Source organism: Phocoena sinus, chromosome 13 (genome assembly GCF_008692025.1).
Source record: "Phocoena sinus isolate mPhoSin1 chromosome 13, mPhoSin1.pri, whole genome shotgun sequence".
NCBI lineage: Eukaryota > Metazoa > Chordata > Mammalia > Artiodactyla > Phocoenidae > Phocoena > Phocoena sinus.
In genome coordinates this window covers 80,567,817-80,584,812 of record NC_045775.1, presented here as the reverse complement: position 1 = coordinate 80,584,812, position 16,996 = coordinate 80,567,817, and the positions used below count along the sequence as shown (strand labels likewise).

At 39.8% G+C, this 16,996-nt stretch overlaps 1 protein-coding gene across 11 annotated transcripts in view; it reads right to left on the bottom strand.

Annotated features, from left to right (window-relative positions):
- NPHP1 (nephrocystin 1) overlaps positions 1 to 16,996 on the bottom strand; it is a 63,538-nt gene that overhangs the window by 35,483 nt on the left and 11,059 nt on the right. For 4 of the 11 annotated variants that reach the window (XR_004352868.1, XR_004352869.1, XM_032652990.1 and 1 more), the window contains exons 3-9: positions 15,739 to 15,799; positions 14,536 to 14,660; positions 6,941 to 7,097; positions 6,526 to 6,627; positions 2,922 to 3,022; positions 2,551 to 2,593; positions 1,269 to 1,356 (exon numbers count right to left, since the gene is read on the bottom strand). Coding sequence is in view for 9 of the 11 variants with exons in the window: in XM_032652990.1 (XP_032508881.1) it covers positions 1,269 to 1,356; positions 2,551 to 2,593; positions 2,922 to 3,022; positions 6,526 to 6,627; positions 6,941 to 7,097; positions 14,536 to 14,660; positions 15,739 to 15,799 (677 nt within the window). In the remaining 2 variants the exon portion in view is untranslated. Of the gene's footprint in view, positions 1 to 1,268; positions 1,357 to 2,550; positions 2,594 to 2,921; positions 3,023 to 6,525; positions 6,628 to 6,940; positions 7,129 to 7,318; positions 8,506 to 14,332; positions 14,661 to 15,738; positions 15,800 to 16,996 lie in introns of those variants that run through there. The other 7 variants (XM_032652989.1, XM_032652993.1, XM_032652995.1 and 4 more) reach the window with 7 other exon arrangements.

Here is a 16,996-nt window from a genome sequence, read left to right as displayed (position 1 = left end):
ACGATCTTAAAGACTTTTAGGCCAGTAACATGCCCCATGATGAAGATGATCCATTCAAATATTTTTGTAAAATGCAGAAAACCTGTGAACACTTTTTAGATATTTTAGAAAAAGTATATAATCATTAATTTTACTTCTTAACACAAAAGCATTTTAAAACTGTTCTTCCATACTCGTGTCATGACGAATACCTATTACAAAATCATTTACTCACCCAAGAACTCATTTTTGAGTTCCTACTCTGCCAGGTGCTATGCTGGGAGCTGGAAACATAAACGTGAATCAGAGAAATATGGCCCCTGCCCTCATTAGCTTACACTTCAGTGGGGGAAACTGTTACAAAAAATAAGTAGACAAAAGACAAAATAATTATAAGCTGACTTAGACTTATAAAGGGTGCTCAAGTGAATGGGAGTAGGAGGGCCTACATGGAAGGTGTCTCTGGGAATGTACCCTGAGACCCAAAGCATGAGAAGCGGGGAATTCCCTGGCGGTCCAGTGGTTAGGACTCTACAAGGGCCCGGGTTTGACCCCTGGTCGGGGAACTAAGATCCTGCAAGCTGTACAGCACAGCCCAAAATAATAATAATAATAAATAAATAAATAAATAAATAAAAAGAGATTTATAATAAAAAACAAAAATAAAACAAAGCATGCGAAGGAGCTGGGTGTTCAGGGAGGGCTGAGAAGAGCCTCCCGACAGAGAAGCCTCAAAGCAGCCCCTCCACAGATAACTCAGCAGCTCAGGGTATACAGGGGAGCCTCCCCACAACATTATTCCTCTTTAAAATGAGCTTATGAACAAATGTTGCCAAGTACAGGGCAATCCAAGAATGAATAAGGAAACAGAAACAGCGAATAGGGAAAACTCTTTGGAAAAGTCTCACTGTGAGGAAAAGCAGAGAAAGGGAGGCTTCATCCAGAATGGGACAGGGTTGCGGGGAGCTGGTCCGTAAAGGTGGGAGGTTTTAGGTTTGCTAGGACTACTGATGAGGGAATCAGCCAGTGGGGCAGGGGAGAGCAGGCTGAAGATACAGGAAAGGGTTGATCAAAGAGTCGTGCTTTTGAAATAATGGAAGGGGGCTTGGCCTCTGACAGGATCAGGGCTCCTTCCTCCTTCACAAGCAAGATGAAGGAAAAGATGAGTGTCCAAGAGATGTGAGATGTTACAACTTTTTCAATGACTTGCTTTGGCTGTGCCAGAAAAATTAGATGTAAACCGTGACCGCTTAACTAAAAGTCTGTGGTGGCTGATGGACACCTGTTACCTTCCTCCAGAAGCTGGAAGAGGGTGGAAGGCCTGAACCCGGCAGGAATAGCTCCCATCGTGGTCAGTACGTCAACGGTGTTAATCTGCTGAAGAGAGTAAAACAAAAATTTGCTTGGTTTCATTCATGTTTCCTCACCTCTAGGATACTCTCTCTTTATCACTGTAGCAACTACAACCCCCAAAAGAAAAATACAAATGTACAGACTTTAGCGGAAGAATATAGCAATTTAACCCCCAATTCCTGAGAAGACGCCATTGCTGAATCCTGGCCTTTCCTGAGGACCTAAGCCCCATGCAGTGCCCAGGGGGCTGAGCTCTGTGCTCCAGACCTGCTGCTTCCTGCATGGCCCCCATCAAAATGGCCTGTCCTGCTCCACAAAGTACTGCCCTGTCACAGATGAGTTGATATTGTAAACTGATATGCACTGAAGAATTAATGGCTTTTTTGTACACTATATGTACATACACACACTCACACACACACACACACACATGTGCATGTCCACGTAAGTGATACGTAGGGTAAAAAAGGCAGAAAGGATATATTTACTAAATGGTTAGTGATGATTACTTATGGAAGGAGTGGATTTTCATTTTGTTATGCAACTTTTTAAATGATAGGATTATTGATAGTTTCTTACTTTTTCTTTTTTTTTTTGGTTGCACCCCGTGGCATGTCTTAGTTCCCCGACCAGGGATCAAACCCATGCCCCCTACATTGGAAGTGCGGAGTCTCAACCACTGGACCACCAGGGAAGTCCCAAGTTTCTTACTTTTTTGAGCTTTTGGGAATTTTTTAATATTAACAAAATTTAACAACTGTCTTTACCCAAATGATAGAAAATTCAAGCAGAGTCAATGAGAGACATTTCCAATCCCTCACAGGCATAGGCTTACTAAACCAGAAATATGTTTTAATGCTCTGTGCATTCCATGCTCTGTATCCTGCTTAAGATCCAATGCTTTCATTTAAAGTTTCCATCCTGTTTTTTTTTTTTTTTTTTTTGCGGTACGCGGGCCTCTCACTGCTGCGGCCTCTCCCGTTGCGGAGCACAGGCTCCGGACGCGCAGGCTCAGCGGCCATGGCTCACGGGCCCAGCCGCTCCGCGGCATGTGGGATCTTCCCGGACCGGCGCACGAACCCGTGTCCCCTGAATCGGCAGGCGGACTCTCAACGACTGTGCCACCAGGGAAGCCTCCATCCTGTTTTGAATCTGAACTCTTATCAGAGCTCTTATGTAACAAAACGAGACATCATTAATAAGACAGGAGATACCAACCTCTGAGATGGTTTTTCGGACAGCACTCCAATGAGAATCGGTTCTAGGGAGAAACGGTAGCTAGGTGAGTGTGCAGAAAGTTTATGCCTATGCACTCAATTAGGGAAGTTCATTAATCAAAGAACAAAGTATATAATTGTAACTTCTCAAAACCTGAAAGAGTCTACCCGAAACTAAGCATAGTATCATGTGCTAACAATAATCACAAGTTAAAGTTGTAATGGTCTTAAGCAAACAGTAATGTGAAAAGCCCTGCTCCCAAACTATAAGCTGTTTCCGTTTCAAGAAATTCTTGAATTACGTATAATAGTAAAAATAAACAAATAAAATGTTTCCTAAACCTACTTTGATGTCCCCTCACACCTTTTTACCTTTGTTTAACTTCTGATCCTTCTGCCGTTTCATCCCCTACCTCTACATCTTCTTCACTGCCTTCTTCACTAGACTCCGGGCCTTCTTCTTTATTATAGGGCTGAAAAATTATTGAAATATGAAGCACTTTTTACCTAATGCAAAAATCAACCAATAAACGTACTTTCAGAAAGGCTCAAGTGTAGATAGGGATTTAGTATATGATGGGCATATAAAAAAATCAGTGGAAAAAGATTTCAATACGTGGTTGATAACGTCACTATATGAAAAAATTACAATGACAGAGGCAGAGAACAAGTTTAATAAAAATAAATGCCAGATGGGACTTATTCAAATGAAAAGAAAAGACAAAAAAGCAAAAAGAACTATAGAAGTGTTAGAAGAAAATAATCTTTTTTTTTTTTCTTTTTTTTGGCCACGCCACATGGCATGTGGATCTTAGTTCCCAAACCAGGGATCAAACCTGCGCGCCCTGCAGTGGAAGTGTGGAGTCTTAACCACTGGACCTCCAGGGAAGTCCCCGAAGAAAATAATCTTGAGATTCGAAAGCCCTTTCCAGTCATGATACCAAAACCATGTAACTTTGATTTAACTACATAAAAAATAAAACATGGCTGAAAGTCAACAAAGAAGATATCTGCCACAAGTTTCTAAGGGTTGATATCCTTATCATCAAGATATGACAAAAACTCTTATAAATCAATACAATTTTCAAAAATCCCTTACAAAAATGAACTGAAAAGGCAATTTACAAAGAAGAAATAGAAATGGTCATAAAGCAAATGAAATCATGCTCAACCTCACTAGCTGTACAATAAATGCAAATAAAAAACAATAATGAGCCTTTTGGGTTTTTTTGGTCTATCACACTGGCAAAAAGATTGATGACAACCATCACTGGCAAATGTGTAGACAAACAAGCACTCTCGGCTGCTGGAGATGGGAGTCCAAATAGGCATAACTTTCCTAAAAGGAAAAATGGCAAATTCAATCAAAATACAAAGGTGTAAACCCTTTGCACCAGCAATGAGCATTCAGGAATTTATTTAAGGGGAATAACCAGACAGTCTACAAGGTATATGTACAGACTGATCACAACACAGGGTCTTCTTTTCTAACAGAATCCCTGAATATAGCAATGAATCAGCTAAAAGACTACATTTTCCAAGCCCTCCTTGCAGGTAGGTGTTGTCAAGAAACTAAATTCTGGCCAAGGAGATATAACTGGAAGTTTTTTGTTTAACTTCCAAGAAACCTTTAAAAGACTGCAACTCATGCCTTTTGACTTCTTCTTCCCCTTTCCTCTTTCACTGCTTGGAATTGTTAATAACGAAAGATCTAGCAGTCAACCTAAGCTAAAGAGATAACCCTAGGAAGAGCTGCTCGCACCTACCCACAGGGTAAAATATTAGATAGGGCCCTACCATTCCTTGACTGCCCATCTCCACACTTCCTCCACACACAAGAGAAATATGCTTCTACCTTATTTAGGCCACTGTTTTGGAGCTCTTCTGTAACTCATAGCGGAAGCTAATCTTACCTTCTTTGCAATGTCATTTATAGTTATTATAGGTTGGAAACCTAAATGTCCATCTAAATGAGACTGGAATACTATGCTACCATTGAAACAGATGACCCAGAACTGAGCTGGGCAATAGGGCAAGGCACTCACCACCTGTGCCTCCTGACACTTGAAATGTGACCAGTCGAAACTGAGATGTGCTATTTAAGTGTAAAATACACACTAGAATTTGAAGACTTAGCGTTAAAAAAAAAGAAAGGATTTTAAAATATTGATTATACGTTGAAATGAGATAATATGTTTGATATATTGGATAAAATAAATTATTAAAAATAATGTCACCAGGCTTCCCTGGTGGTGCAGTGGTTAAGAATCCGTCTGCCAATGCAGGCGACATGGGTTCGATCCCTGGTCCAGGAAGATCCCACATACCGCGGAGCAACTAAGCCCGTGTGCCACAACTACTGAGACTGCGCTCTAGAGCCCGCAAGCCACAACTACTGAGCCCGTGTGCCACAACTACTGAAGCCTGCGTGCCTAGAGCCTGTGCTCCGCAACAAGAGAAGCCACTGCAACGAGAAACCCGCACACCGCAATGAAGAGTAGCCCCACTCGCCACAACTAAAGAAAGCCCGCGCGCAGCAATGAAGACCCAACACAGCCAAAAATAAACAAATTAACTAAAAAAAAAATTAATAAAGTCACCTGTTTCCCTTTACTTTTAAAAAATGTGTGTGGTATAATAAAAATACATATTTGGTCTTTATGCCAGTCCTTGGCACAGAGTTCCTAAAACTCTTAGAATTTCCTGAGTGACAGGAGTGTCTTTTGTTATTCATAACAAGCCCCTTTCAAACACACTTGAGTTTATGCTCATGAGGTCATGGCTTGGGGAGGGGTGGGTGCTGGTGGCCAGAGGAACCAGTGATTAGAAGGTGGAAACTTTTAGTGCCCCCCACCCCCTCACCTTCAGGGAGGGAAAAGGAGCTAGAGATTGAATTTAATCACTGACGGCCAATGAATCGATCAACCATGTCTATGTAATGAAACCTCCCCAAAATCCCTAAAAGACAGGGTTTAGGGAGCTTCTGGGTTGGCCATCACTTGAAGTGCTGGCAGGGTGGTTCCAGGAGCACATGGAAGAACCAGGTCCCACTCCCTCCCTCTCCCAATACCTTGCCCTGTGCACCTCTTCCATTTGGCTGTTCCTGAACTATATCCTTTATAATGAACTGGGAAGCAAAAGTGAGGTGTTTCCTGAGATCTGTGGTCCCTCTAGCAAATTATTGAACCTGAGGAAAGGTGTGGGAACTTCCAAGTTTAGAGCCGGTCACACAGAAGCACAGCTAGCCCCGGGGACTTGTGACGGGCATCTGAAGTGGGGCAGTCTTACTGGACTGAGCCCTTACCTTGTGGAGGTCTGTGCTAACTCCAGGAGCTAGTGTCAGAATTGAACTGAATTGTTGGATACCTGGTTGGTTTCAAAGAATCAGTGTGGAAAAACAACATGTGTTTGGTGTCAGAAAAGAAACACACAGTTGCTGTTAGAAGTGGTGCAAAGAAAAACAAGACAGCTCAGTGTCGTTACTAGAAAATTTTAAACTACATTTGTGGTTTGCATCATATTTCTATTGGACAGCACTGATCTATATATATTGGCACAGAAAATGACCATGCTATATTATGAAATGTGAAAGAAATAGGCCATAAACATGCATATATAGTATGTCCACATCTTAGTAAAGGATCGTATATTTGTGGAAGTTAACACAAAGTTAACTGTGGTTTTGTTTCACAACAAATAATAAATACCTATTAACTTTTATGATCAACATTAATCCACAGAATATCTTCATTGTGGGATAACATTCTAGGGCTCAGCTACATAAGAGCACTTCATAGGTCTCCAGAATTATAATACACAGTATTTTTCCTATGCTCTGTCCCTCTAAAATTGAGGCAAATTCTATATCTTAAGTCATTCACTAGTCAATTGATCAAAGATTACATCTTAGTGTTTTCTTATAAATGAAAAAATGTCTTGAAGAAGAAAAAGGAAAGAATAAACAAAAAAGACTAACCTCCAAGTACGTTCTGGGAATAAGACCTTTGTTTCCTTTGGCATTCTTAGCCATCCACCAACCATCAGGGTTTTTTTCAATTATAAGGAGAATTTCCCCTTTCTTAAAGAAAATAAAAGTAAAAATTTTTAAATTAAAATTTACCCCTAAATTCAGAATTATCAACATGAAAACTATTTTCAAAAACAGAAGAGCGTCTACTCTTTTTACCATTTTACTACCAGGTAACTTTGATAACAGAATTTCGCCTGACTACCGCTTGTAAATCTTAATTATCACTTATTTTATTTAAACAGATTGAGTCTTTAAAAAGTTAATATCAGGAATATCTAATCCAGGAATACAGGTAGAGTTTTCTTACTACGTTAGGTACGAAAATTTATCCTTCAGTTAGCTTCCAGTCTGTTTCTACTACCTTAAATGTAAGGTCTCCGACTTGCTGAGCCGTAAAATCTCCAATAGCAACGTATTCTCCACTTGCGGCCTCTTCATCTTCTTCTTCTTCTTCTTCTTCTTCTTCATCTTCTTCAGCAGAACTGTCATCGTCCTCTCCTTCAGTAAGCGCCGCAGTTCTGCAAAAAATAATTCTTTGACAAGGGTCACCTGAAATAACGTATAAGAACAGATCCAGATCGAGTACGAGTATAACTTCTACATATAGAACTGGCATATATTTGGAAGTGGCAAATAAAGGGAATAAAGGGAAAGTGCAACTAAGTTTCTACCATCTAGCAAAGAATATGTGACCGAGGAACTGAGAGTGATGAGGAGTTAATATATCTGAGGAACGTACGTGACCTGGTGAAGCACGTGCTGGACTGGAGGCCAAGAGACTCGCACTGAAATCTTGGATTCATCCATTCAGCAGACGCTGCTTGAGCATTATTGTACAGTGATTAGAGCACGGGCTCTGAGTTTAAGTTCTGGTTCTATCTCCTTCTCACTGAGTGCCCTCAGATAGGTTTCTTTTAATCTCCCCATTTCTCATTGGTAAAGTGGAGATAATAACAGAACCTGCTTCATAAGGTCATCATGAAGATGAGAGGAGTTACAAACTTGCAAAGTGTTTACAACAGTGTCTGCAGGCTTTCAATAAAAGTCGGCGATGAGGATGATGATGATGAAGATATATGTCAGGTTCCATGTCAGACACAGTAGATACAGAGAAAAACGAGACACAATTCCCTGTCCTCAAGGAGGACAATGAAACAATCTATCAGACGGATAAGTACTATATAGTTCAACAGTTTACCTGCAGTAGAGGTAAACACAGGATACTAAGGAAGCACACAAGAGAGACACCTAACCTCGACTGCATGGGTGGAGATCAGAAAGCCTTAGAATTAGGTCTTGAGGGACGAGTTGGAATTAATCAGGTAAAAGGGGAGTAGAAAGATAAGGAAGGGAGTGGAGAAAGGAGGCTCAAGCTCAGGGAACCTCAAGTAGCTCACGAGTGGTAGGACGAGGCTTGGGAGAAATAAGCAAGAGATAAGATTGAAAAGAGGTGAGCAGAACGCAGCCCATGTGAGCTTTACCTCTAAAGGTGTTCCTTAAAAATGAAGGAAGGGAAAGGCATGATCTGATCTGCACTTCAGGAAGTTGATCAGGCTGTCAACGTGGGTGAGAGATTGGAAGAAGGGCTAAAGGCAAAGATGGCTGTTAACAGTGAGACATGAAACAGTTTAAACTAAGAATTAGGGATGAAGAGAAAGGTGTCTGGGAAAGATACTGAGGAGGGAAGAGCGAGGAGCTAAAATACTAGCTTGGATAAGTCGTTAAGTCTCCCTGAGCTTTATTTATTCATTCAACATTCAGCATTTACTGGGCACCTACTGTGTGACAGACACTATGTGCTAGGGGTGTAACAGTGAACAAAATAGAGGTCTTTGCTGTCCTAACGCTTACATTAGAGAAGCTTATCTTAAAATGGGATAACAGGGGCTTCCCTGGTGGCACAGTGGTTAAGAATCTTCCTGCCAATGCAGGGGACACGGGTTCGGGCCCTGGTCCGGGAAGATCCCACATGCTGTGGAGCAACTAAGCCTGTGCGCCACAACTACTGAGCCTGTGAGCCACAACTACTGAAGCCCGTGCACCTAGAGCCCGTGCTCCACAACAAGAGAAGCCACCGCAATGAGAAACCCACGCACCACAATGAAGAGTAACCCCCACTTGCCACAACTAGAGAAAGCCCACACGCAGCAACGAAGACCCAATGCAGCCAAAATTAAATAAATGAAATAAATTTTTAAAAATAATAAAAAAAATAAAATGGGATAACAATACTTTCATGCAAATGGACACTGCTAACCATAAAACTAGCCAAATAGACCCAAATGGCTCTTCTTTATTATGCTAATACAGTAAATTTCAATTAGTGATTTTTCAATGTCAAATTAACCTTGCATTCTAGAATAAATCCCACTCAGTCATGATGTACTGTCATTTTTATATGCCCTGGATTCTATTTGCTAACATTTTATATTGAGTTTGTGCATTCATTCATGAAGGCCTTGTATTTTTCTTATAATACTCTTATCAGGTTTTGATAGTGAAGTTATCTAGCACTCATAAAATGATTTGGGAAATGTTTCTTTTTCAATTCTCTAGAAAGATTTTATAATACTGGTATTATTTCTTACTTAAATGCAGAAATTTATCAGTGAAGCAACCTGAGAGTTTATTCTGTGGAAAGGTTTTAATTATATATTCAACTTTTTTAGTAGATATTTTGGTAGTATTATTAAGATTTTCTATTCATCTTGTGTAAATTGAGTATTTTATTTTTCAAGGAACGTATTTTATCTAAATTTTCAAATTTATTGGCACAAAGATGTTCATAGTATCCTCATGGTACCTTTTAAATTTCTGTAGACTCTGTAGTGATTAGTTTTCTTCCCTGTTTCATTGTTGTTGTTTTCCTTCTCTTTCTCTTTTCTTAATCACTCTTGCTTGGAATTTACCCATTTAATTAACTTTTCCAAAGAACCAACTTTGGGTTTATTGATTTTATCTACTGTACGTCTGTTTATTATTCACTGTCTTCTGCTCTTTATTATTTCCTTCTATTTTTCTTGGGTTTAATTTGTTATTCTTCTTCTGGCTTCTTAGGTTGGAAACTTCAGTAATTAATTTCCAACTTTTCTAAACTATGCATTTGAAGTTATAAATTTCCCTCTAAACACTGCTTTAGCTGCAGCCCACAGTTGTATTTTATTATCATTCAGAATATTTTAAGATTTCCATTGTAATATTTTCTTTGACCCTTAGGTTACATAGAAGTATGTGACTTAATTTGCAAACATTTGGAGACTTTTATTTTTCTGTCATTTGAGTTTTTTAAAAAATTGATATATAATTGACATATACCATTGTATTAGTTTTAGATTGTCACTGAGTTTTAATGTAATTCCAAGTCATCAGACTATACACTACATGATATCAATCCTTTGACATTTGTTGACAATTGCTTTATGATCCATTATGATTCATTTTGGTTAATGTTATACATGCACTTGGAAGAGAGGTGTATTATCTAGTTGCATACAGCATTCTACAAATATATTTTTAATTAGGTAAAGGTGGTTAAGGTTTGTGGATTATATAGCTCTCCTTCAGTGCTAACAATTTTTACTTTATACGTTGTAAAGCTATGTTGTTAGGTGTCTACACATTAGGGATAATTTTTTTCTATTGAATTGATGCTTTTACTATTATAAGATGTATTTATCTATTAAATTACTTTTGACCTTAAAGTCTTCTCTGCCTGATACTACTATAGCTGCATCACCTTTGTTTTCGTCAGGGTTAACATGGAATACCTTTTTCTAATCTTTTACTTGCAACCTACCTATGCTGTTTTAATGGCCATAAAGCACAAGAAGGTTGTGATGTGCCCTAATGGAGAAAATAAGTGTGTTAGATTTCTTCAGACATGAATTATAGGGCTGTTGTCTGTGAGTTCAATGTTAATGAATCAGTAACATACATTAAATAAGGTATCTTTAAACAGAAACACACATAAAACAAGGACATGTTTTACTCAGGTTTCAAAAAAAACTGTGACCAGAGCCTCACAGGAACCTAGCTGTGTATTTTCCCTAGAAGCCATGGTTCAGTATTCACCTAGTCAGTATTTGCAGCTACTTTATGGAACATAACCACAGCAAATAATGAGAATTGACTATATATTATAAATTCTTAAATATATATTTTGCTTTACACAATCAAGTGTTCCCTAAAGACATTTAGCAAAGAAGAAATAGGCTTTTCTATTTACCCACATACTGGTGCTCTTCATTCCTTCTTGCAAATACAGGTTTCCTGTGGGATCATTTCCTTCTTGCCTATAGGACTTCCTTTAGCAAATTTCTCAGCATTTGTTTGACAAATTTTCTCAGCTTTTGTTTGTCTGAAAATGTCTTTATTCTACTTTAATTTCTGAAAGACACTTTTGCTGTACACAGAATTCTGGGTTGATAGATTTTTTTTCTTTCAACTCTTTTATGATGTCACTGCATTATCTTCTGACCTGTATTTTTTCTAACAAGATGTCAACTTTAACTTGAACTGTTGTTTGCCTATACATATGTTTCTTTATTTCCCTGACTGCTTTTAAGATTTTCTATTATTTTTAGTTTTCAGCAGTTTAACTCTGATGCATCTATGTGTAGTTTTCCTTGTATTTATTGTTTGGGGTTGCCTGAGGTTCTTGGACCAGTGCATTGGTAACTTTTTTAGATCTCAATTTAAAAACGTATTGAAATATTTCTTGTGCTCCATTCTCTCTCTCCTCTCCTTCTGGGACTTCAATTTACACATATGCTATAACTTACGACCATGTCCCAGATCTTTCTCACATTTTGTTCTGTTCTTTTCATTCTTTTTTTCTTTCTGTGCATGAGTCTGAAAGTTTTTCATTGCTCAGTCTTTGGGCTCACTGATCTTTTCCTCTATTGTATCCAGTCTTGTGTTAAACGATCCAATTTTTTTTCTTTTCATATATTGTTTTTTAGTTTCAGAATTTCCATTTTGGTCAGTATTAGTTTCCATTTCTCTGCTTAAGATTCCTCTCTAATCAAGCAATCTGCCCATCTCTCTTAACATATTGAAAATAGTTGATTTATAGCTCTGGTTTGCTAATTCTCACATCTGGGTCATCTAGACTTCCAATGATTATTTTTTCTCTTTATTATAAGACATTTTCACCTTTTTGAAGCTATATATTGAACCAGATTTAGAAAGTCCTCAGCCGTTATTCCATCAGATATTATATTTTGCAGTTGTAGAATGTTCATTTGGTTATTTTCTACATTTGAGTTCTCTTAAAATATGCCATGTTTTTCCATTCCATCCATCTTTTCTTCTATTTTCCTCAACATATTAATCATATTATTCAGAAATCCTTGTCAGCTTACTCTACTATCTGGCTCAGATTTGGCTCTGCTTTTATTGACTTTCACTGCTTAATTATTATTTATTTCCCCCTTTTGTTTTTTGCATTTCCAATCATTTTTTTAAAATTACTAGACATTGTGGATAATACATTTAGAGACTTTGGATTATGTGGTCATCCTTTAAAGAGTGTTGAATTTTGTTCTGTTATACAGTTAAATGATCTTGTTCCTGTTAAGGTCTGATTTTAGGCTTTGTTGGAAAAGATTTACTTCAGTTTTTTTTTGTTTTTTGTTTTTTTTTTTTGCGGTACGCGGGCCCTCTCACTGCTGTGGCCTCTCCTGCTGCGGAGCACAGGCTCCGGACGTGCAGGCTCAGCAGCCATGGCTCACGGGCCCAGCCGCTCCGTGGCACGTGGGATCCTCCCGGACCGGGGCACGAACCCGTGTCCCCTGCATCGGCAGGCGGACTCCCAACCACTGCGCCACCAGGGAAGCCCTACTTCAGTTTTGTCTGTATTCCAAGATCACAGTTCTTAATATTAGGGTGTTTTCCTTACTCCTAGGGCATAGGCCTTATGTGATCTCCAACTAAATGCCTGAAGCATTCACCAAGGTATCTTTACTCCAGCTAGGTACAAACTCGAATATTTTTCCAGGGTTCTGTGGCCTCCAGAATCTTTTAAGCTCTCAGTCTCCCAGCAGGCGCTTTCCGCCAGGCCTTCTGGAATCATGCTCTGTGTAGCCCAGGAGTCCATTTAGATTTCTGCAGTTGTCTCTCTGCAACTCTCTTCTATCTCTCCACTCTCTCCACAAGTACCAGCAGCCTTAGCAAGTCCAGAATTTTATCTCTGCCTCCTCAGCCCGGTGAGACTGCAGCTCCCTGTTTGGGATTCCTGCACCACCGCCCATAAACTAACTCCAGGAAGAGGGTCTGGGTAAATGCAGGACTCAGCTCATGTCTCCCTGTATTAACGATATCAACCCTGCTTGGTTGATGTTCAACGAGTTCAAACAGCCATTTTGTATATTTTGTCCAGATTTTACAGTGTTTATGGTAGGAAGGGTAAGTCCAATATCAGCCACTTTTGTCATTCTCAGTACTGGAAATCAATGGAAATTCTAGAATCCTTGCATCTATATTCTTTAGCATTTCTTCCCAGGATACAGTGTAAAAGTACGGGAACAGCATTTGAAGAGTCTAGTTGACTTTTTCCTTTTTTCTTCCTATGAATTGGGTTTGTTTATACTATCAAGTTTTCTTTCCATTTTACAAAGGCTATTATTAACATCCACTCCAGCAGGAAAAGAATGCATGTTTCTGCTTCCAATTTTTAAAGAATATTTATAAAAGGAGTAAATAAATATGCAAATAGACAATCCAAATAATTTTCTTTTTACACATCAACACTGACATTAAAGGCATGATCCTTATTTTCCTTTTTTAAAAAATTTTTAATAAATTTATTTATTTTTGGCTATGTTGGGTCTTTGTTGCTGCGCGTAGGCTTTCTCTAGTTGTGGCAAACAGGGGCTACTCTTCATTGCGGTGCATGGGCTTCTCACTGCAGTGACTTCTCTTGTTGCGGAGCATGGGCTCTAGGTGTGCGGGCTCAGTAGTTGTGGTTTGCGGGCTCTAAAGCGCAGGCTCAGTAGTTGTGGTGCATAGGCTTAATTGCTCCGCGGTATGTGGGATCTTCCCGGACCAGGGCTCGAACCTGTGTCCCCTGCATTGGCAGGCATATTCTTAACCACTGCGCCACAAGGGAAGCCCATGATCCTTATTTTCTTCTTTTTTTTTTAATATATTTATTTAGTTTGTTTATTTTTGGCTGCACTGTGTCTTCGAGGCTGTGCATAGACTTTTTCTAGTTGTGGTGAGCAGGGGCTACTCTTGGTTGCAGTGCGTGGGCTTCTCACTGTGGTGGCTTCTCTTGTTGCAGAGCACGGGCTCTAGGCACGCGGGCTCAGCAGTTGTGGCTCGTGGGCTCTAGAGCACAGGCTCAGTAGTTGTGGCACACGGGCTTAGTTGCTCCGCGGCATGTGGGACCTTCCCAGACCAGGGCTCGAACCCGTGTCCCCTGCATTGGCAGGCGGATTCTTTTTGCAGTACGCGGGCCTCTCACTGTTGTGGCCTCTCCCGTTGTGGAGCACAGGCTCCGGACGCGCAGGCTCAGCGGCCATGGCTCACGGGCCTAGCTGTTCCGCGGCATGTGGGATCTTCCCGGACCGGGGCACAAACCCATGTCCCCTGCATCGGCAGGCGGACTCTCAACCACTGCGCCACCAGGGAAGCCCTGCAGGGGGATTCTTAACCACTGCACCACCAGGGAAGCCCGATCCTTATTTTCTAACATCTGTTTATTTAGCTCTTCCGATCTCTGTTTTGTTTCCCCAACTAGCTTGTAACTTACCTGAGAGCAGAGATTATGGCTTCTACTTCTTTACATCTCTCATGGGATCTCACACTTTCTATTACACACAATAAATAAATGTTGACTAATTGTACTGTTACTGCCATTTGTTTTTATCTATATATGACTTTATTCTGAGTCAAACATTAAAACTGTTGGTGACATAATATCTGAAAGAAAGAAAGGAAGGAAGGGAGCATTACTCAGTGACATTTTCTCTACTTATGGACACAGCAAGTTCCTGCAGTTGGTGGGTAAGCTTATCCAAAAGATTGTGTTCCTCCTCTTTCTTCTGATTGTAACTCCCAACAGGGGCAGGTTCATCAGCCTATGAGAGAATATAAGTCTATTTCACTAAAAAAATAAAAATAAAAATTTGTTTCCGATTATATTTATGTTAAAAGTAAAAAACTCCAATAAGTGCTATAAGACAAAGCAAATATTGATACGAGACTATGCCTACCTTAGAGAAATAACTTTAAAAGAAATGTAGATTATGTTGGAATGCAAACCAAATGACAAAATAAATGTATACCTCCTATTTTTTTGTTTTGTTTTCTTGCTTGGTATTGTAGTCCCTCTATAGTCAGTAAGGGACAGGTTCCAGACAGAGGACTGAGCCGAAAACACAAGTGCCAAGTCCAAGTTCTGCCACTTACTGGCAGTGAGACACTGGGAAAGCTGCTTCACCTTTGGAAGCCTCAGTTTCCTCATTTGTGAAACAGGAATAGTTAGGTTTTCAAATTTAGGGTCAGTCTGCCTGCGGAATTACAGTTTTGTGTCACTGGAGAAATGCAGAAGAGACACTCAGTGACCCCTTGTCTCAGACGCAGTAAAGGAGATCCACATGCAGGCAGGTAGATGACTTTCAAATGCCTTCCACCCTAAATGCTCTGTGAGTCTCTGGCCCGGACACCTAGCTGAAGCTCAGGCTCATATTAAAAGAGGAAATCCTGATGGGAACTGCCCAGAGTAAACTCTAGTTTGCCCTGTTTCTGCAGAGTCACCAATATCAGGGCTGCCATGTGATATAAGAAGTTTCTCTACCACTTACCCTCAGGGCCAGATTAGGTACTCTCCCCACAATGTAATTAAAATGAAAACAATTCTAAACTGTAAAACATAAAACTTACGCAATGCAAAAATAAAAATAGCTCCTTCCAGGTTTTTCCGAGTCCTCAATGCTGGGTGAGTTCATTAAAGCTGAACTTTTACCAGGATTTGGAGCCCTGTCTTTTCTGCTCCCAAGCACATTCAGTAAGCCCATCGGGCAGGTCAGCACTGACCACAGTTACACTTCATAACTTATGTGAACCCAGGAACTTACCCCTCTAATGAACTTCCACTAAACAAAATATTTGGGTAAAAACGGAATTTTTTTTAACATGATTAACCATAATACTTACTTTGCTTAATTTTTGAAGAGTATTTTTATTTTCATCTATTGCCTGTTTTAATTGGATACATCTAAATTTTAAAAAAGAAAGAAACAAAATATTGATTTTTTAATTGTCAGAACGAAAAGCTATTTTATAAAATCATACATAAGTCTTTAAGCAGGTAAAGCAATTTCTTTCTTTTTTTTTTTTTTAAAGCAAGCATCTGCCATTTTTTTGTTTTTTTAATTAATTTATTTATTTATTTTTGGCTGTGTGGGGTCTTCGTTTCTGTGCGAGGGCTTTCTCTAGTTGTGGCAAGCGGGGGCCACTCTTCATCGCGGTGCACGGGCCTCTCACTATCGCGGCCTCTCTTGTTGCGGAGCACAGGCTCCAGACGCGCAGGCTCAGTAGTTGTTGCTCACGGGCCTAGTTGCTCCGCGGCATGTGGGATCCTCCCAGACCAGGGCTCAAACCCGTGTCCCCTGCATTGGCAGGCAGATTCTCAACCACTGCGCCACCAGGGAAGCCCAGGTAAGGCAATTTCTATTGCATGAATGATGTTTAAAAATTCATATGTAAATGCCTTTCCATCCATTAGCTTGGGTGATGCTCATAGTCAAGATCTCAGGTATGAGGTATGATAACCAGAACTCAGAAAACTTCAGTGACTCTGGGCTTCAGTTTCCTATCTCTAAAATAAGGAAAGCACTGGACTTTAAAAATGCTTCTCCAGCTCTAAAATTCCATAAACCTAGGATGCAACCAAGACGACAAAATAATGATAATAACAGCTAAAATTTATTTTTTGCATCACAAATACTGCTAAGCATCACCTCATTTGAGTCTCATAACAATCCTCACTCCAGCTGAAGAAAGTGAGGTTCTGAAAAGTGACCAGAGCTAGTCAGAGGGAGAGTAACCATGTGAAGGCAGAGTTTAGGATTCTACAGCTGGCCTCTCCCCACAACAGCACACTCCCCTTGTGAACATGGCCCATCCATATGGGTACGGCGTTTTAGATATTTCATGGACAGCTCATATAATTTGGCTTAAGTCTTAGACACCTATATTAGAAGTATGAAAACGACCGAGTTTGGGGTTAGTGGAGGCAAACTATTCTATATAGAATGGATAAACGACAAGGTCCTACAGCATAGCACAGGGAACTATATTCAGTATCCTGAGATAAACCATAAAGGAAAAGAATATAAAGAAGAATGTATATATAGGTATAACTGAATCACTTTGCTGTACAGCAGAAATTAACACAACACTGTAACTCAAC